This window comes from Solanum dulcamara, chromosome 5 (assembly GCF_947179165.1).
Source record: "Solanum dulcamara chromosome 5, daSolDulc1.2, whole genome shotgun sequence".
NCBI classification, from domain to species: Eukaryota; Viridiplantae; Streptophyta; class Magnoliopsida; order Solanales; family Solanaceae; genus Solanum; species Solanum dulcamara.
This window is the reverse complement of record NC_077241.1, coordinates 5,750,817-5,771,905: the sequence shown is the minus strand read 5'-3', so window position 1 is coordinate 5,771,905 and position 21,089 is coordinate 5,750,817. Positions and strand designations below refer to the sequence as shown.

Here is a 21,089-nt window from a genome sequence, read left to right as displayed (position 1 = left end):
TTGTCTGCCTTTCATTGGGGCCGGGCCGACGAGGACCAATGGGTTGGGAGTGGGGTAATGAGAAAAACTGCTCACTTTCATTCTATGTAATGTAATTTGACTTAATATGAAATTTAAAAAATAAAGAATTTTTTTAAATTCCTGATCTAAAAATAAATCATAAATGTTTGTATCACTATAAATAATTTTATTAAGAATAAAATAATAATTTTAAAATTAATTTATTACTTTATATATTAATATGTTATTCTTTTTAAAATTGACTAAAAAAAATTAAAACATATATTGGAACATAGGAATGTACTATATTACTACTATATAAAAGAGGCTAGAAGCAGACAATTATTCCTCGACATGATCTGCTTCTAACCGAAGATATTTCTGAAAATTCAATCTCTTCGATTCAATTTGTTTGTCTTTTTTTTAGTGTTATATATTTAAAAACTACAAAAAAGCAATATAAATCACAATAATTAATAACCTAAAATATTTAAAGAACATATAAAACAATTGCATAATTAACTCTCAAAATTCTATTAACACCTCATAAATTAGGACAAAAGGAGTAACATATATTATTTAAAAATTATATAAAAATTTATAGATCACAATAATTAATAATTTAAAAAACATATAAAAATCGTGAGTACTCTAAAATTTTCATTAGTGTCACATAAATTGAGACGGGGAGATCAACATCTATTATTTTTAAATAACACAAAAATACTATAAATTACAATAATCAACAACTTAAAATGTTAACATTTAAAAAATCAATTATCACTCTAAATTCTATTTGTGTCACATAAATTAATACCAATAAATAATATATATTGAATTCGTGCTAATATGACCTTATATATCTAGTATGAGATATAAAGGAAGTAAGTAATAATGATCGAGCTAGTAAAAAACTTTATATGGAGTTGAGCTTCGTCTTTTTTCTTTGAAGGCAATTCGTCATAATAAATTAATAATATACCCAATCAAAGTATTATTACTAACATTTTCCTTTCATTCTGATAATTTGGAAAAGTGACTTTAGCATAACCTAACATTAAAATAATAGCCACAGGAGTGTCATACGAAGTACAATGTAACTACTTAATTGTGTGAGATACATAAATAAATGTTTTAATGTTGACTTATATTCTATTTGAACAAAAATTTTAAACCGTTTATTTTTAAAATTATTATTTTTTTAGAAAAATACTTTTAAAAAATAACAATCTATATTTTACTAATCAATTTAAAAATCACTCTCCTCAATACTAAAGTAGTACTTTGGACTTGAATAAATGTTCCAAAAGTTCTTCGTAGAAATATTACCTTTTAGATTCTAAAAAACTATTTCTACTTCTACTACTACTTAAAAACATTTTTTTTCTTTCTAAAAACTAAGGTAAATAATTCAACTTTTTCAAAATAAACATTTTTAGCTTTCTACAAATTTGTCCAAACGAGTTCAAACAACAATACCAACCAATTGATTAGTGCACATACTTTTGACGTTGATCAACGACTCACATCAATTCTAAATAATTAATATAATAATAAATGCTTTATATACATTATCATCAAAATTTTATTTGAGCTTTACAACTTAAATTCACGTAGTCATGAATCTTACCTCATTTATTCAAAGAAAAGAACAATCCATTCCTAATTGTAGGGGGAGAAATGAATGAGAGAAAATAACAATGAATAAAATTCGAAGAGTTAAACCAAACCAATGGATGGGTATTATATTTGATTTGATTTTAATAAAAAAAATCGACCCAAACCAAATCAGAAACACCCCTAACTAGCAAGTTAAGAAGTACTGCATCACAATTCACAGATATCCAATGAGAAACAAACATATATTGCATTGTTGAGAAACCTAATTCTTATATTTCAAGCATAAAAAGGGGAATCAATGGGAAATAGAAAGCAACCCTCCCCCTTTTCCAAAACAGAAAATCTGACCATCGAAAATAGGTGTGAAATATAAACACAAACCTTATGACTGATATGATCGGCATAAGTAGTAAAACACAATTAGAAGGTAAAATTCTTTGAAAGTTTCAAGATATTTGACTACAAAATAGATCTTAGTATGCAATCAACGCTGTAGCAAGCAGGCAATTTGAGAAGACGAAGGAGGTCAAAAAGAGGCACTTTAACGACTTGAAGCTAGCAAAATCAAGCAGCAGGTGTTGTGGAAGAACAAAATCGGGCATGAAGCAGGTCAGCTCAATGATGTTCCCGTGGGGTAAGAGCAGACTCTTTGATCAAAGGCAGAGCAACAAGTACATTGGTTCCTGCTAATATGCAATGAACCAATCTAATATAGGTGATTCAAATGAAGATTGATGTACACTCTCCCAAGAAATTCACCCTTTTTCTAGAATATTAAAGCAATGAGAACACTTAATTGAAAACTACAAGTCTCACAGCAGGAAAATCATAAACCATTTTTGTCTCCTACTGAAAGCAAAATAGAGAAACAGATTTCGCAATACATTACAAAGTTAAAGATAAAATGAAAGTAGTTCAAAAAAGGAAGCAAAGTGTAACACAGGTCTTTACTTGGCATCACTTGAGTCTCGATTCAAATCTTTCAAAATTCGGAAATTTAATAGGCTGCGAGGTCACTTTATAAAAAGGAAAACATCTAAATTTGTATGGAGAAGTACAGAGAAGTTTAAATCTGAAAATTTATTAGTCACCCGTGTGGCAATATTTTGATGAAATTTTTTTAACTTCTCCACCAATGACGGGGAGGTGATGATGGAAAAAAATAAGATTTTGATTAAGAATAGGATGAAAGGAAAAGGCACCGAAAAAAAAAAGTTTAAAACGGCATAAAAAGAGAAGCAGATAATTGATTTTAAAAGGGAACACAAAGAAAAGAGGCTAGAAGCAGAGAATAAAAGCAAAGGAAATCACAGGACCTAGGATGTTACATGCAACACTTGATGCCATGAACTTCCATGAGTAAGCTTTCAGATACTGGCCCAATGACCTTGCTGATGTGGTGATCAATTGTTAAACGAGAACGTGAGTTCCTCAACCTCTCTGTAACAGATTAGGTACCTGCCATATGACTGCGATGCCGTTCATCATCCTTAATATCTACTTTTTATATACCACTACACTTTGAGGTGAGGCGTGTCATAGCTGCAGAGATTCAATCAAACAGAAGCATCTAGGGATGTAGCTAGCTGGTGATCAATTGTTAAACGAGAGTGTAAGTTCCTCAACCTCTCTGTAACAGATTAGGTACCTGCCATATGACTGTGATGCCATTCATCATCCTTAATATCTACTTTTTATATACCACTACACTTTGAGGTGAGGCGTGTCATAGCCGCAGAGATTCAATCAAACAGAAGCATCTAGTGATGTAGCTAGCTGGGATCCACAATCTTTGAAATTGAAGATCCCACAGCAGGGCAGTGAAGAACGAAACCACAGAGTGTGGGAGCAGAAAACCAACGAAGCAGTACCGTGAAGACACCTCGACACAAGAAAACAAAAGTAAATTTTTAGCAGCACTCTTTAGGATATTTCTTTTCTAAAGATAATAGATGCCATAAAGTACAAAAGGTCTAAGTCGCTAAGATAATGGTTCTTAAAAGGGGAAAAAGTGAAGAAATTAAAAAACACACTTATAATATCACACGAAAATTAAAGCCGTTGAAGTTGAGGGCATGGCCTCACTTACACAGCTGCGATTAAGTCAAGCATAGTAACACACACATCCAAAAACTCCTGAATGAGACAAAGTAATCATCTTTTCCGATCAGCTCCTGCTTCTGATTCGGTCCCTGAGGCCATTTCTGCATTACAAAGCAGAAGAAAGACGACGGAAACAAGAACATTGATAAGATTCATTATCAATATGAAAGAACAAATAAACAAACATATTTGTATAGCATGAGACCAGACAATGTCCCAAAATCGAAAACCCATAACAAGTAGGTAGGTAGCAACACGGCCAATACACAAGCTACATGAACCAATGCATGAAGCACCAAACAGATACAAAATAATTCAGATAAAGATCCAAGAGACAAATCATAATGTGTGTGTATGTGTATATATGCACATTCTCTAGAAACGGCCAACTTTAATCAGGTATAAACACTAAAAAAAAAGAATGCCCAATCAACAAAGATCACACAATAAATGGTCCCAGAGTTGGGAAACTCACCCATTGGAATAAGGAACTTCATCTCTTCCACGGTATGGAGATCGGCTATAGCTACGGCCACGAGGTGATACGCTTCGGCGTCTGGGGGAACGTCCACGAGGACTATAACTCCTGTTACAAAAAGGGCATTACGAGGGAGTACGTGCGAATGTCATGTCTTACTGTATATTTGAAAAATTCTCTTCTGACCTGCGACCATAACTTGGGCTCCTCCGATATCTAGGAGGGCTACGACTTCTACGTTTTCCAGGACCTGGACCTCCCCGCACTCTGCATTCACGAGCAAAATGACCAGACTCGCCACACTCGTAGCACTTCAAATCAGAGCCTGAGCGACCACGACCTCCGCCACGGCCCCCACCCCTTTCTCCTCTAGAATTATGTGAGAGCTCAACTCTCCATCCATTCTTACCTGTTTATTGTATCAGGAAGAGAACAGCTTCAGTATTTGACATATTTTCCAGACTTTACAGACGCTAATGTATAGAGCAAGAAAATAAAATTTATTATCAAGCTGCAAAATATTTTGAAAAAGATTAAACGCCAGAAAAGGCTAGATATTGCATGGCCATAAAATAAGATAAGAACCCCTTCAGAAGGTTCAACCATATGCATGAGTAAGGGACCATACCATCCAGATCCCTGATTGCGTCTTGTGCATCTCTTCGGTCATCAAAATCAATAAAAGCATAACCAGGTGGGCGTCTTGCAACCCAAACACTGCAAGCATTTTGATTTTTTTTCATCAAGAGTTCTATGTGCCAATCAGAAGACATTATAGAAAAGAAAGATGGAAAAACAAGGAGTCAAATTCCATAAATGAAATAGCCCCTAGTTTTACTGAAGTGCTACCAATGTTCTTACTTCTTAGTAGCTGAATTTATATCCCATCCCTTTGATTTAAACCTCAACATGTCACTTTATTTGACATTCAATAATCAGTGTAGATTTTTTTAAGAATTCAAAACAAAATATAAAGGCAGAGTTTCAACAGATCAAAGAGCAACAAAAGCACGGATATCTTATACCAGATCCATTTTGCTAGAAACTTCCGGCAAAAGTCAGTCATGAATATAAGAAAATAATGTGCTCAAAGTACAGCTTACGATCATTACATCTAAATACTGCTTTAGAGAAACAGGTGTACACAGCAAGTTAGGATGGCATTATCTTCTATCTGATACAAAATAAGACTTAAATGCTCCTCCATCTCAGATTGTTAGTGCATGGTTCATTCACGAACTGAGAAGGAATGCAAGCAATGAAGAACGGATGACAACAGGTTAGTTGTAAACTAAATATTTACTTGCTCTACTCTATAAGAACTCAACAGCCAATTACAAAATAAAACTGCACATCCTATATATAAGAGGTCGTCAATGCATACAGATTACAAATGCAAATTTAGTGTAGAATTTGCTTTACCTTCTTATAACTCCAAACACACGGAATTCATCTTCTAGTTCTCTTTCAGTGACCCTAGGATCAAGATTTCCAACATACACTCTTGACATCTCGGAATAATAACCTATAAAAGAATATTCATTTCAGTCAGACATATATTAAAAAAAACTTACATATTCACAAGGCATGTATAAGAAATTGAATGGTACTGTGTCAGGAATTTGCCAAAATCATCTGAATTTTCAACTCTGTTTTCTTGGTAGCACTGTATAGTAGGCTTGAATTATTAAAGATTTAAGGTGTATACACTGATGATTGCGATATCTGCAACAATCTGTTTCTCCTATTTCACTAAAAACGGTAAGATACAGTTGTAGGAAAAAGGGCAGGGCAGTCCCATGCACTAAAGCTTCCGCTATGCACATTCTTCATTGACACTGGCGTCGCATGAGCCCAACGACCCAAAAGGGCTCGGCCAGGTCCAATACGAGCACGACCGTCATAGTAAGATACAATTGTATGAAAGAGGGTAGGGCAAGGTAGTCCCGTACACTAAAGCTCCCGCTATGCACATTCCTCATTGAGCCCGACTTTCACTAAAGGGCACGGCCAGGTCCAATTCGAGCACGACAATCATAGTAAGATAAAGTTGTATGAAAGTGTAAAAAACAAAAGATGTTTTGATGACAAGGAAAACCCGCAGCCACTACCTTTGGGGCGCACAAGGTAAAACCCCCGCTCCTATACAATAGCTCGCAAACCACACAAGAGAGGTAACCCGAACTAGGCAAGCCCGGTGCAACGAGCTAGACCCAGAAGGCATACCCCTTGCTTTCGCTAGCAAGGGGTTTCGAACTTGAGACCTCCAACATGGGAGTCCCAAGCTCAAACCACTGGGCCACCCCGAGGGGTAAAAAAAAGTTTTACTGCTAGTGATTTAAGAATTAAACTCCATCATCAATTATTCTCTGTTAAAAATACTATGCACTTTGGAATACTATTAAAACTGCTTTAAAGGGTGGTGCATACACAGCGTAGCCACTACCTTGTTAAGGTAGAAAGCCTGTTTCAGATAGACACTCAGCTCAAGTAAAGCATATAAGTATGAAAAGGAAATACAATAATAAAAGAATTCAAAATAATAACAAGAAAGGCATTAATTGAAGAGTTCGAAAAAACACTATATACAAACACAAACCATAAACTACTACCTTAAGACAAAATATTGTTTTTCACATGGAAAAGGAGATTACACTGTGGGGGAATCAAACTACAAGGTGAAAATTCAATTAGCCAACCAACTGAGCTACTAAGATTTCCCGTAAGATGTTCGATTTCAATAAAACGAATACTATTTCATCAATTATATGAAATTTTTAACAAAATTAGGATTGGCGGAACCGCAAAATTCAACCTATCAAGATAACATTAACAGATCTATATGAGTGAAGACTGAAGCAAGGAGAAACCTGAAACCCTAGTGAAGAACGCGAGAGAGAAAAAAACCCTAGGCCACCACGATTGCTGAGAGAAAGAGAGGACAGCGAAGAGGGAAGTGTTAGAGATATCAATAATTGGATTTGAAATGGGCTTGAAAGCTGCACTCATTGGGTTAGGCCCAATAGAGTTGATCCAAATTTTGGGCCTAGGCCCATTAGTTATAAGGCTTTTCTTAGAACAGGAACAGCGGGCTGGAGAAAAATTGAGGAATAGACACTTTTTGTACTGCCTATGCTCCTTAGGTACACTTTGTTTAATTACGCTTCATAACTATAATTTTTTTTGTTATGGATATTTCTGTTGGTATAATTCGCTTTCCAATATACAAAAAAAAATAAGTATATACAAATTTTAGATTTATATATTTAGGAATTTTTCAAAACCTATACAAATCCAATGTATCAATAGGATAATTATATACAAGTTAGCATGAATTTAAACTTTTGGCTCTTTTAGCATGTACTAATATAACACTTTGGGAAAGTTACACATTTGGCGATCTGCAAAAATAGTTATAGTCGCTAATCAAATATACAGAAGTTGTCAATTAGTTATATATAATATATATGTATACTAACGAGATGAACCAACTAAAGAAATGGTCAAAGAAATTTATATTAACTTTTTTCTACTGTTTTCTAATTAATACTTAATTTAATTATAATTAAGTACAAATTCTTCAAATTTTCTAAAACAATTATAATAGATATTTAAAAAATTATAATAAAAAATTATTTAACACCTCAAACAATAATACTTTCACATAAAATAGAACACGAGAAATATCTAGTGTATTCTACGGACCAAAAAAAAAAGGAAGTGAAGATTACTGACCTTGTCCCATGCAACTAGTGAACAGACCCATTATATTTTGCCAATATGAACAAGCAAAAATTTCCAAGCATATATATAAGGTTTAAGAGAAAAGATATATAAGTGAAGAGGGGATTGAATTTGATTCTATCTTGTTTGTTTAATTGTCTTTTAGGTGTGATGGCTACTTCAACCTAGAATTTTCTAGCTAGCATCTGATTCCTAACTTTCAACAAGCTTTAGCTTCACCTCGAATCAACATTATTTGGGCTCGAATGTGATGATGACACTCAATGATGTATTCAGAATTTTTTATACATGGTTAAAATTGGGAATGAGTTATTTATATATCTTTAACAGAAAATTATACTATTTATACATGATTAAAATAATTTTTTTTATATATATATAATAGATGTCGAACCCTCTTCGATAAATTCATATATTTACTTCTTTAAATTTTAAATCCGTTAATCAAAATTCTGACTCCGTTACTGACTGTTTTTGACGTAACAATGATGGTCTTGTTAGAAATCATCAAGCTCGTGCGTGCACAAGGAATCTTTGACTATACGGAGGAATCACGGGGGAAGAATTGACAACACAACACTCGGTGTGTTGTCTGTAGGGGTGGGCGTTCGGTATTCGGTTCGGTATTTTCAAAATTTAGATTCGATAATTCGGTAATCGGTAATTCAAAGTATATACCAAATACCGAACTTTCAAACTTCGATTCGGTAATTCGGTAATCGGTAAATAAAAATTCGGTTCGGTACGGTATTCGGTAATACCCAAATTTCTGCATCTTAAAAGATCAACACAAATGCAAGCAATTATTTTTACAAGGAGGATGTGAATTCATGGCCTGATCTAACTTTGTTGAGGGAGAGACATTTGTAGGGAAATATCCACCTGATCTAACTTTGTTGATCAAACTCCAGCTAGTGAATTGCTCAGTTACACTTGCACGGAGACTATAGAGAACAATTTAGAAACGAACTGAAAACTTTCAAATTACAAAATTTATGCCACATCTTCTTTGCGTATTCTTTGTTTGGGAAAAAACTCACCCCATCTTAGTTTATGTTCAAGGATTACAAAGTGTTTAAACAAATGTAATTTTAGTGTCATTTTGCTTTTTTAATTGATGAGTATCAGAAATAAGTTTTCTTGTAACTAAGATTCGATCAGCAGCACCCATGTGGGTGACTAGGAGACAGAGAAGCATGAACAAAGCCCACTACTGCACCAATAATTTTTGGACCAGTTCTAGTCCAAATTCTTGCTGAATTGGAATCCATATATGATAAATCCCAGCATTAAGATGTTCAAAACTGATACTTCAGACACCTAGAGACCATAGATACACAATAATAAACAGGATGACTGTCGTCTACACATTCTTAAGTCCTAAGGGAGAGACACTTGTAGGGAAATATCCACCTGATCTAACTTTGTTGGGGGATGTTGTTTCAGATCCATGGATTGAGGCAGTAGTATTAGTTCCGTAGGGCTCAATCTTTCGTCGTATTTTGATGTTCATTCTGGAGCTGAAGAAGTCTTCAAGGAGGATGTGAATCCATGGCCCTTGTGAGAATTTAAGGGCCAAGATGGATGTCCCTCAAGCTCCTGATTCTTTCATCTACACCGGTGGTAAGGAAAGGTCCTGTTGGAGCCAACGCCGCCGTCTGCGATGCAGCTGAGGAGTGGTCGGAAGTTCCTAGTTTGTATTTGTGAATTGTGAAGACTAAAGTGGGTGTTCACTTAGGGAGTTAGGGACTTAGGGTTACTTAGGAGTTAGGATTTCATTTGGGTTTGGTCTTTGGACCTAAACATTTATTGATAATGGGCCTTTTGCCCTTTTCTATACTCTTTTAGACTTTAGCCCAACAGAATATATCAATATAATGGGCTGCTAATTCTCATTTAAATTCGGTATTCGGTATTTCCCGAATACCGAACGGTATAAAAATAAATACCGAATACCGAATCCGAATACCGAAAATATGATTTTTGGTATCGAATACCGAACCGAATTCCCGAATTACCGAATACCGAAATACCGAATTAGCCGGTTCGGTTCGGTAATTCGGTTTTCGGTATTTTATGCCCACCCCTAGTTGTCTGATTGAGCCAAATTGGGAGCATACAGCCAACTAGATTGATTAGGGGTTGTAAAAAAGTTATCTATAAAGTGTAAAAATACTCCTAATAGTAAGAGGCATTTTGAAAAAAAGGAAAATGGATCAAATATATCCATGTACTATTGGAAATAATTTAAATATATTCTTTGTTATACTTTCGGGCTAAATATATCGTTCATGTTATATTTTCGGTTCAAATATATCCCACTCATTATACTTTGGTACGAATTCGCCCTTAATTTTAATGGAAGAACATTTGAAAAACTCAAAATTAAATAACTCATTCCCAATTTTAAATATAACCCTAAATCTTCATTTGTTTTTTTCTCAAAAGTTATTTATATTTTAAAAATAAAAAAGGTGAGATGTGTTACTTCAGTAGGATGATTATATTATAATTTACATTTTCAATTATCATGATTGTTTGATTAGTAGGATGATTATATTATAATTTACATATGTTGTTTAATCAATATTTTGAATAACGCTTGATAAATTTTGACACGCTAGCAGTGTATTTCTTGGTTAAAGAAATTCTGCATCTATATTTTATATCTAATTAATATAGCTACATTAATAAGAGATGTGAGTAAATTTTTAAAATTTTTACAGTATTTACTGTCTTATCATTTCGTAAGAAAAAATGACTCAAATTAGTATTTAGAAATTTCATATATTAGTACTTAATATTATGCAAAGCATTCTGTATGTCATTTCTAAGAAGAAAAAACTCAAATTAATACTTGAAAAATTTATTTATTCCTAAAAAATCAGATATTTAAAATTGAGAATGTATTATTTAATTTTGAAATTTTCAAGTGTTCTTCGGTTAAAATTAAGGGCGAATTTGTACCAAAGTATAATGAGAGTGGTATATTTGAACTGAAAGTATAACAGGGGGAGGTGGATATATTTAGCCTGAAAGTATAACGTATTTAAACTATTTTCAATACTACAACTGTATATTTGATCCTTTTCCGTAAAAAAAAACTCTTGCTAGATTTTGATTAAAAGTAGATAACATCATACTGAGTTAAAAATATCTTTATTTGACATAGCCCAACAATTGATACCAAAACTAATGGATCAAGCGAAACGAGAATAAAAATGGTGAAATAATGGTGTGTAGGGCTCCACTTTACTCACTTTCAAGTTATAACTATTTTTACCTGGAGACGCATACATAAAAGAAGCATGTTGATTTTAGTCGTAATAAACATTTCCAATGATATGAGTGACATGTGATGAATCTCCAATCTCCATATTAGACCATGAATAGTCTTACGTAATGGGTGTGTGGAGCTTAGTTCGAGGGGAAAATTATTGAATATGTGTGATCCAAACACTTTATTTGCTCTTCCCCAGAGTTTGTTAATATGAGATGGCTTTGTGCATCGCGCGAGCAATAATTTTTTTTTAAAAAAATTGAGATGGAACTCTTTGATTCTCCTGAAATCAGATCTGAAAAACAATCAGCAAAAAATAAGAGACTAAGTATCTTAAATAGTCATTTATGTTTGTTTTATATTAATAATTATCTATAAGGAAAAAGGCTCAGATATGCAATCGAACTTTGAGAAAAGGCTCATTTATGTTATCTGTTAAAAGTTTGGCTCATCTATACCATTACCATTTGAGAAAAGTCTCATTTATGTCATTATTTTATAACTCCGGTTTTGCAAAGCCACCTAAACAACTTTTAACATTTTTCTATTGGAGTTTTGAATCAAATGTATCTTTTTGGTTCTTCTTCTCCAAGAACACATGAAGAACATCAAAAATCTAAATTTTCAACTTCTTCAATTTTTCACGAAATCACCTCAAATTTCAATAGTAGCATCCCTTCGAGCTAGATATCAAAACTCAATATCTTTTAAGCTTGAATTCAACCTAATCCAAAAGACACACTTAAAAAAAATTCAAAGTTTCAAAACTTTAACCTCCTTTATGGTGGAATTTTTGCCACAATTCCAAATTACTTGAAATTTTGAACGCAGACCCAAAAAACACTATTTTAAAATTCACTATGTCTATGTTCAAAATTTCAAGTGATTTGGAGTTGTGGAGAAAATTCTACCACTAAAAGAGGTTAAAATTTTTAAAAATTGAAGAAATTTTAAGTGTGTCTTGTTGGGTTAGGTTGAATTCGAGTTTAAAAGATATTGAGTTTTGATATCTAACTCGGAGGGATGTTACTATTGAAATTTGAGATGATTTCATGAAAATTTGAAGAAGTTGGAAATTTGGATTTTTGGTGTTCTTCATAGGTTCTTGAAGAAGAAGAAGAAGCAAAAGAAATACATTTGATTCAAAACTCCAATAGAAAAATGTTAAAAGTTGTTTAGGTGATTTTGTAAAATCGAAGTTATAAAATAATGGCATAGATGAGTCTCTTCTCAAATGACAATAACATAGATGAGCCAAACTTTTAACGGATGACATAAATGAGTCTTTCTCGAAGTTCGATGGCATATTTGAGCATTTTCCCTATCTAAAAAGTCATTATAGCAACAAAAAAACCTAAGGGGTCGTTTGGTGGGAAGCATAACTCCACATAATTCCAACATAACTTATCCATCATAACTAATCCAACATAACTTATCTCATCATAACTAATCCCAACATAACTTATCTCATCATAACTAATCCCAACATAACTTATCTCATCATAATTAATCTCATCATAACTTGTATTCAAATCCAACAACCCCTAAAGGAATAATTACATAATTCTCCCTTCAAATTTGATCTCGTTTAACTTACCTTCTTTGTGGTTATGCTTACCTCTATAATTTGAATGATCTTTTAACTTAATTATTACATTATATAAGAAAATATGATTTAACTAATTTGTCCTTTAATGAAATATACTTTTTTAAAAATTAATTTGTAAAAAAATAATCAAGAAAAAAATTATTTCCATCTCCAATATATATATATATATATATATATATATATATATATATATATATATATATATAAATTATTGTAACATGACAGAAACTTAATGGAGGAATCGATGTTGTACAAAATATATATGACATTCTTTAAAGAGGTGTGGTTGCATTCTGATGAATTCTTGAAAGAGACGGCAAAGGAGGTGTGTTGATATGCCAGTAAGGAGATGCGACAAGTTGGTTTTAGGGGTATTCGGAAGAGTAGAGGTAGGTCGAAAAAGTATTGGAGAGAGATAATTAAAAAAGACATGGTATAACTTTATATTACCGAAGACATGACTCTAAATAAGAAGGAGTAAAGACTGTGTATTAGGATAGAAGGCTAGTAAGAGTGGAGTTTTGTCTTAGAGTGCATAAGTTTAGGCTCGTTAGTGTCTATCTTAGTACTAATCATACCTTTGTAGTTCTTGTTGTATATTGTGTATTGTGTTTAGATTATTTCACTGTTATTATTGTTTCCTTCTGGTAGACTTTACACTGCTCTCCTTATTATCGACTATGTTTTTCATTGTTTTCTTCTTCATTTGCGCGGGTTTGATGCACTTTAGCCGAGGGTCTTTCGGAAACAATCTATTTGCCTCCCCAAGATAATGGTAAGGTCTGCGTATATCCTATCTTCTTCAGACCCACCTAATGGGATTACACTGAGTATATTATTGTTGTTGAAGATATTGAGTCCCAGAGATAATATCCATTTACCGTCCCTGTTCAAATTTCTTTGGTGAATTAGGATTTTTTTTGTGAAAATTGTTAACTAGAAGAATAATTTGTTACAAGGACCAAATGCATATAACTTTTATGTTTTGGTAAGAGAAAAACATATAACTTTTGTTTACTACTATTTTCTTTGTCCCAAAATAAGTATTATCGTTTTACCTCATTTTACCTTCATTAAAAAAAAAAAAAGAAGGTATAATCTACTTCAATTCAGTCCACATCACTAGAATTATAGCAGATTAATCAAACCAAAAAATAACAGATCAATCACATTAGCCAATCATTTTGGTGCAACTGCAAACCAAATTGACCATAATAGGAAAATGGAGGAGCACTTGAAAGAAAAATAAACTATACACCAGCCGTTCCATCAAATGCTAAACAGAAGCAACAGAGAATTATTTTTTTCAACAAATAGGCGATCGGATTCACCGTTTATTTTTTGTAATTGTATACATAAATTATACACTATAATATATGTATTTATATATTTATCGGCTATTTTTAGCTTAAGTACTGATGGATAAACAACTATTTAGGTTAATTCTTCTTAAAAAAAATAATTTGTAATATAAATCAAACCTCGACAAGAAAAGGTTACTCAAATGGTAAACTTTCTTATTTTTAATTCTAACGTTGTGAATTCGAGTCACCAAGAACAAAGTGAGAGCTCTAGAAAGGGAAACAATCCAACATAAAAGATTAAGACATAATAACATCACTTGATAAGATACAACATAGGTACAATTACATAATACCAATAGAACTAACAAAGAAATTTAAACTATGATAATGTTTCACTTAATGTGCTGAACTCACTTGATCATTAAAGTTCTTCAAATTTCCTTTAGGATTTTTCTCAAATCTCTCAATTCTAAAATGCATCAAGTCCACATCTTTTGTTTCTCCATCCATAACAAGATCACCTAATATTTTCCCCACAATTGGTCCCATTTTGAACCCATGCCCAGAAAATCCACCAGCAATCACAACATCCTTCCCAAACTCCCCACCAAGAAAATCAATCACAAAATCCTCATCCGGTGTCACGGAGTACATACACGACTGCGTCAGGACAGGCTTCTCGGAGTCGATCACGTCTCCGAATTTCTCCCGGATCCACTCTTTGAGTGGATCCAAACTTTGCGTGGGCGCCCACGTCCGATCAACCGGCTCACAGGGACGCCCACCGTGTACCGAAATTTTAATCAATCCCGGATACTCGAGAGACGGTGTGCCGTATATGTACGGCTCACCGTAGCTCGCGAAAGTTGGAAAACCATTTCCAATAGTGAATTTTGCTTCATACCCTTCTTTTATCTTCCAATAAATCACAGTTGTCTCCAATGGTTGAATTGGTAGTACAATCCCTGTCACACTTTTAACTAACTTTTTCATCCATGGCCCAACTGTCACCACACATTTTTTACCCCAAAATTTATTTCCATTTTTAACACTAACCAAAACACCCCCATTTATACTATCTTTCTTGATTTCAACAACTTCCATGTTATCTTTCAAGAAGGCTCCATTTTTGATAGCAAGTGTTTGAAACATGGAAACAGCTTTTGTTGGCTTGATAACACCACCATATTCAGTAACAAGACCAACCCAATTCTCAGGCAATTGAATCAATCCATTGAATTCTTGAAACACGCTGTTACGGTCAATAATTCGAACAGGGATCAAGTTTTTCTCGCAGCTTGAAATGACAGCTCGAAGAGGTTTGTGATCAGAAGGGCCTAAATCGAATTGTGGAGTCTTGAAGTAAACTTTGTAACCGATTTGTTCTTCAGCTTCTAACCAAAGGGTCTCAGATTTTAAGACCATTTTCGGGTAGTAATCTTCGGGGTAAGTGGCACGTATGGTTCTTGATTCGCCATGGGAAGAACCACGATGGTGCAAGAAATCGAATTGCTCTAAAAGGAGTGTTTTTTGGTTACGTTTTGATGTTTGATAAGCTGTGCAGCTACCCATTATACCTGCACCAATTACTATTACATCGAAAATTTCGATTGGATTCTCCATTTTTTTGTGTTTGTCTGTGTTTTTATACTCTGTTTTTTGTGTTGGAGAAGGAATAGGGGAGAGGAGTTTTTTGAGTTGTGAAAATGGCTATGTCTAATACTTTATACCAAGACTACTTACCCTAACACCTTGTTTGGATGGTTGTTACCATCGTGATGTATTGTATCGTTAGTTTAAATATGATTTTTATTTTGATTATTACTTAAATTTTGTTGTATCGTATATTTAAATTCATCATTATGTACCGACGAAAAATTATATTTTGCGTAAGGACAGATTTGGTGTAATCGCATCGTTACCTTAATATTTTTTTCTCATTTTGTCTTTACTTATTATTTAATAATCTTATTTTATTCTTTATTCTATCTTTTCATAGTATCTCTACCTCGTACCCCTAATCTTTTTGTTGATTTATCATTCAAATTATTGATATGTGACATTATATAACTACTGAGAACAATACAATCTACTCAAACATTATATTTATTAAAATAATACAATACGATACAGTACAGTACAATATGATTACATTATGAAACAATACCTAAAAATCATCAAAACATCGTGTAATATGTTAAAAAAGATGTAAAAGTTTATGATGAATTGATAAGTATTTTTTTCATTTTAATAAGAGGTGTTGAATTAAATTTTGGGTATAAAATCATTTTGGCTGGAAGTGTTTTATCTCCGAAGTGAGATTTTCATGTGTGAATTTGGATTAGTTGGGCCTCAAAACGAACATCAACAATGGTGGAAAAAAGAAAAGTCTAATTGATTAATTCCACGATTTAAACTTGTGATATATATAGGTAGAGGCAGAGATAAGCTTTGACATGTGAATTCGGCGAAGCATCAATATTTTTGGCTAAATTTTGTATGTGTTAAAAAATACATTAATATGTATAAAAATTAAATTCAAAACATATTTATTAATATTGGAGATATTATCCTAGAATTTAACTCATAAATTAATCACACAAAGTTAATTTTAGTACAATGATAGTAAATATTGATTTAAGGCTCTCCTTCCCTTGCACTAATCGTTTACCTACATAGTTTAATCAAAAATGCTAGGTGGTATTTTTTACAATACATGTTTTCTTTTACAAATTTAGCTTGAAAATTATCCAAAAAATAACAATAATAAATTGAAAAATGAAAAGAAAAAAGTTTCATTATTAAAAATATATCACACGAATAAAAAAAATCTACATGACAGCGTGTACATTACACTTTCTTTCATTCCACGTCCATAGAGCATGACTTATTTATTTTTTTATCCTTCATATCACTTTTTTAACACACATTTTTGAACCCAAAATAAAACGTTCTTATTAGATAGTTTTGGTTTAATTTTTTTTAAAAAAGAATTGTGCATACTTTTCAGCATCTATTAAGTAGTTAAGTTAGTTATATAAAATATATCATCTCATTTAATTGTAGATACCATTCTCAATTGGAATATGCTTGAGGTTTTACAACTTATCAAGACTAATGCATATACGTGAAGAGACTTACTTACTGAAAGATACCATTCACCAAGAATGGTGAAAAGGTAAGGATGTGATGTAACTAAAGGTATTTGAACACATAATAAATAGTTGTTATTAACTATTTTTTATTTAAATTTTTTTAAAAAGGCACCGTAATAAAAGACACTCATTTGTTTTCTGCACTCAATTCTGTCTCTTTCTCTTACCATCTTTCCTTCCTATTAATTTGTTAAGTCAATTTATTTTATAATGTATAAAATATCTGAAAACATATTTCCCAAGTTCTATTGCACTAAGAAATTAAGTCAACTTAAGGATGACCACTAATACGATATTTTGGACGACGTTACTATTATATTTATATCTTAAAAAGAGATGAATAACATCGAATATTAAAAAAGAATTGATTCTAACTTTAGCACTAAAGGTGGAGAGGTTGTTTTCGAAAAATCCTTGGCTCTAGTGATAACGGTTAATAAGAAAAGCAGTGTAAAATCTACAAGAGAGAAACAATACCAACATGACAAAATAGTGTGATAATTAAAATACAATAAACAACAAGAGTACAATTAGTCCTACGATAGGCACTAAACATTCACAAGAAAAGACAACACTCTACCCCTACGTACTAACCTTTCACCTAATTCGCGACCTCCACTTCTTCCTATTTAAAGTCATATCTTTAACAATACCAAACGCTTCTAATTAACGATGCTCCAATCATCTACCCGGATGAATTTGTGCATTTAAAAGATCTTTAATATTATGTACAACATAATTTCAAAATTGATCCCAAAAATATTATCAATAATGAAAAAAAAAGTACAATAGCTAAATGAGCAATATCTTTAGCCAGCATAAACTTGACGTTTGACAAAAATTAATGCTCAACAATTATTTTGTTACATAGGAGTGATTTATATATCTACCATACAATAATAACAATAATATATTCAGTAAAATTCTATGTGCAAGTAAAATATAAAAAAAATGATGTATACTTTTACTTTAATTTTTATGAAAGATGGAGAAATTATTTCGATAAACTCTTGACTAGAATAAAACATGATTCATGTAACGTCGTCCTCACAAATATAAGATATGGAAAAAATAATCAATTTTAGGTAATGGAGTGCACATTTTCTCATTATAAATCTCAAGAAGAAAAAACCTTCGTCAGATAATCATTCCTTAAAATTATTTTTTTAAAAAAATGATATATCAATTATGAGTCAAGAATGCGTGGCAATGATTTCTCTGTTATCCAAAACGACAAAAGAAAAATAAAATCCACCATTTTTGTTAATGCTACAGCACCTGAAATCTTTTTTTAAGGAAAAGATTCCACCAAAATGATGAAAAATGTGTCTTTTTCCTCTTTGACAGGACAATATGTAAAACAATGAATTTCCTGTCACATGAATCACCAAAATTTGATTGAGGATTGCCTACCTACTAATTAAGGTTAGAAGAGCATCAATTAAACCTGTTTTCAGAAAATTATTGAAGTAGGGAAATAATTAGCAAAAAAAAAAAAGGATGCAAGCTAGATATTTTTGAAAGTTTGATGATGTATCATGTTTTCTCTGTTTTTATTATTTTTGTATTTGATAGAGATAAGATGTGTACTATATTGTCTAGACTAGTCTCCTTTTGTAATGATGCTTAAATATGTTTATTAAATAAATCTTTTATTATCAAAAAAACATATTTTTCTTTTCGAGTTTGTTACGTGAGTGTTTCTCAATTGGTGTTTGATATTTATTTTAGAATTTGATTAATTTAAATTGGATCAGGTAATCTTAGGGTTGGCCAAATGATCAAGCCACTAAAATGAGGGTTTAGTTCCCTATTTTTTTTTATTTTTCTTATTGGTGGACGGGGTGGGGGTAGTTTTTTTCATCCCGTGTATGGTATTTATATTAAAATTTTCAGATTAATTTTATTTTGAAAAACACAAAGTTGATTAAAGAGGAAGTGCTCCCTAGCAATTTTTCTTTATTGTGAGGCTTGAACCCAAGATCTATAATTGAGGAAGGATAAGGCCTAATTTTTACCTTATAATAGATTTATAGGTTAATTTTTTTTTTAAAAAAATATTGAGCAGAAAAGATAACGTCTTTTGAGTTTATGCCACCAATCTTATTAAGTCGCTCTTAAATAATCTTACTTTAGGGGTAAACCGCTCCATACCATAGATAACTCCATTTCAATTTTCTTATTTGGTTTGATATATGCTAATGATACAAAGATTAGTAAGGTAAGAATATCATGTAATACATGAATGATAGTGCACGAATTATAAGCCATGTAATACTAACTTTCGTATACACATAAAATTATATAAAAATGTCTGCATAATTTCTGCATCAGTTATGGGAATCTTGGTTATTGGAACCAAACATTTATAGTTTTTATTACATTTGTAATAGAATATGAGAAAATTGAAAAATATTTTTCTCTGGTGAATTCCTTTCAAAGACTTATGTCGCTACATCAATGACTTTAACGTACATAGAAATCAATATGGGTTGTTGTACTACTTCATTCGTATCGGAGGTCTCGGGTTCGAGCTTTGGATATGAAGAAAATCTTGTTTGTAACGTTATTTTCGAACGGGCTCTGCAATGTGCGATTTGGATTTTCTGGGTGTGGAGAAAATCCAATTGGGAGCGTCACCCCCGAATGGGCCCTATTGTGTGAGATCTGGATTTCTTGAGTATGGAGAAAATTATATTGGGAGCGCTACCCTTGAATGACTTCTCCACCTTAACGACAGAAAATAGGATTGATCAAATTCTATTAAATCTGACTCATAGTGATCATTTATCAAAGAATGACTCTGGTTATTAGTGCGCGATCTGGATTTATTGGGTGTGAAAAAAAAAATCCTGTTGGGAGCGTCACTCCTGTACGGGCTCTCCAATGTGCGATTCGGATTTAATATAAGCTTTAATGCGGGCTCCGAACATCGGGTGAAAAATAAAAAGAATAAAAATAGACGTACGTAGAAAAAGAAAAAAATCCCAGCCCGATGTTGAACTCCATCGATGTTATAATATCTACATGCCACTAATTTGTGCACATTGATAACTTAATACATTCATGATGCACTAGTAAGGTAATAATTTTAACGTAGAAGCTGAACAATAAATACACACTTAGATAAGGGCAACCCGGTGCACTAAACCTCCCGCTATGCGCAGGGTCTAGGGAAGGGCCCGACCACAAGGGTCTATTGTACGCAGACTTACCTTACATTTCTGCCAGAGGCTATTTTCAAGGCTTGAACCCATGACCTCCTGGTCATGTGACAGCAACTTAACTAGTTACTCCAAAGCTTCCCTTCAAATACACACTTAGATAAAAAATAAAAATTGTACTTTACATTCCTTTGATATCAGTCTCAAGTTTAAGTCTTGAAAATCGAAGGAACCTTTGATAAGAAACTCTTTCTCCTTTAATGAGTCATACGCCCGTGAATTCTTCCATCCTTTGTCTCTTTCTCTTCCCTTCAATCCTCAAAGGTGAATCCAAGATTTCAAATTAATATATTACTGCCCATTACTTCTTTACAATAATGATTGTAGTGTAAATATGTCTTCTTCTTCTTTTTTTGAATAATTTTTCAACTACGTAGACATAATTTATTTAGGAAAAATTACGCGAATAAGCAAACATATACTAATTAATTAGCTAACATAGTTATAGTTTGAATTAATTATGGCTCACGGCAAACATCTAGCTGTAATTATAGTTCGAGTTTTGTATAATTCGCGCGATTATACAGTTGAGTTTTGTATAATTCAAGTGATTTATACAAACGCTGTGCGCG

The 21,089-nt window shown here is 32.6% G+C and overlaps 2 protein-coding genes across 5 annotated transcripts; both read right to left on the bottom strand.

The window, feature by feature from the left end:
- Positions 1-1,870: 1,870 nt before the first annotated feature.
- LOC129888896 (serine/arginine-rich splicing factor RSZ22A) lies at positions 1,871-8,003 on the bottom strand. 4 transcript variants are annotated; one of them, XR_008766751.1, is made up of 7 exons: positions 7,072-7,176; positions 5,624-5,726; positions 4,830-4,918; positions 4,388-4,610; positions 4,199-4,309; positions 2,937-3,824; positions 1,871-2,303 (listed from the first exon to the last, which is right to left on the bottom strand). XR_008766751.1 is itself a non-coding variant. In XM_055963958.1 (6 exons), exons 1-6 carry the CDS (start codon positions 7,965-7,967, stop codon positions 3,788-3,790), a joined length of 594 nt encoding a protein of 197 aa, XP_055819933.1. In that variant the 5' UTR covers positions 7,968-8,003; the 3' UTR covers positions 1,871-3,787. The 4 variants fall into 4 exon arrangements, 2 of the variants coding, with proteins under 2 accessions (XP_055819933.1, XP_055819931.1); XR_008766752.1 differs by having other exon boundaries at positions 2,949-3,824; XM_055963958.1 differs by lacking the exon at positions 7,072-7,176 and adding an exon at positions 7,937-8,003 and having other exon boundaries at positions 1,871-3,824.
- Positions 8,004-14,428: 6,425 nt separating this feature from the next.
- On the bottom strand, positions 14,429-15,853 carry LOC129890366 (probable sarcosine oxidase). Its single transcript, XM_055965927.1, has one exon. The coding sequence runs from the start codon at positions 15,759-15,761 to the stop codon at positions 14,535-14,537; it is 1,227 nt and encodes a 408-aa protein (XP_055821902.1). The 5' UTR covers positions 15,762-15,853; the 3' UTR covers positions 14,429-14,534.
- Positions 15,854-21,089: the final 5,236 nt, after the last annotated feature.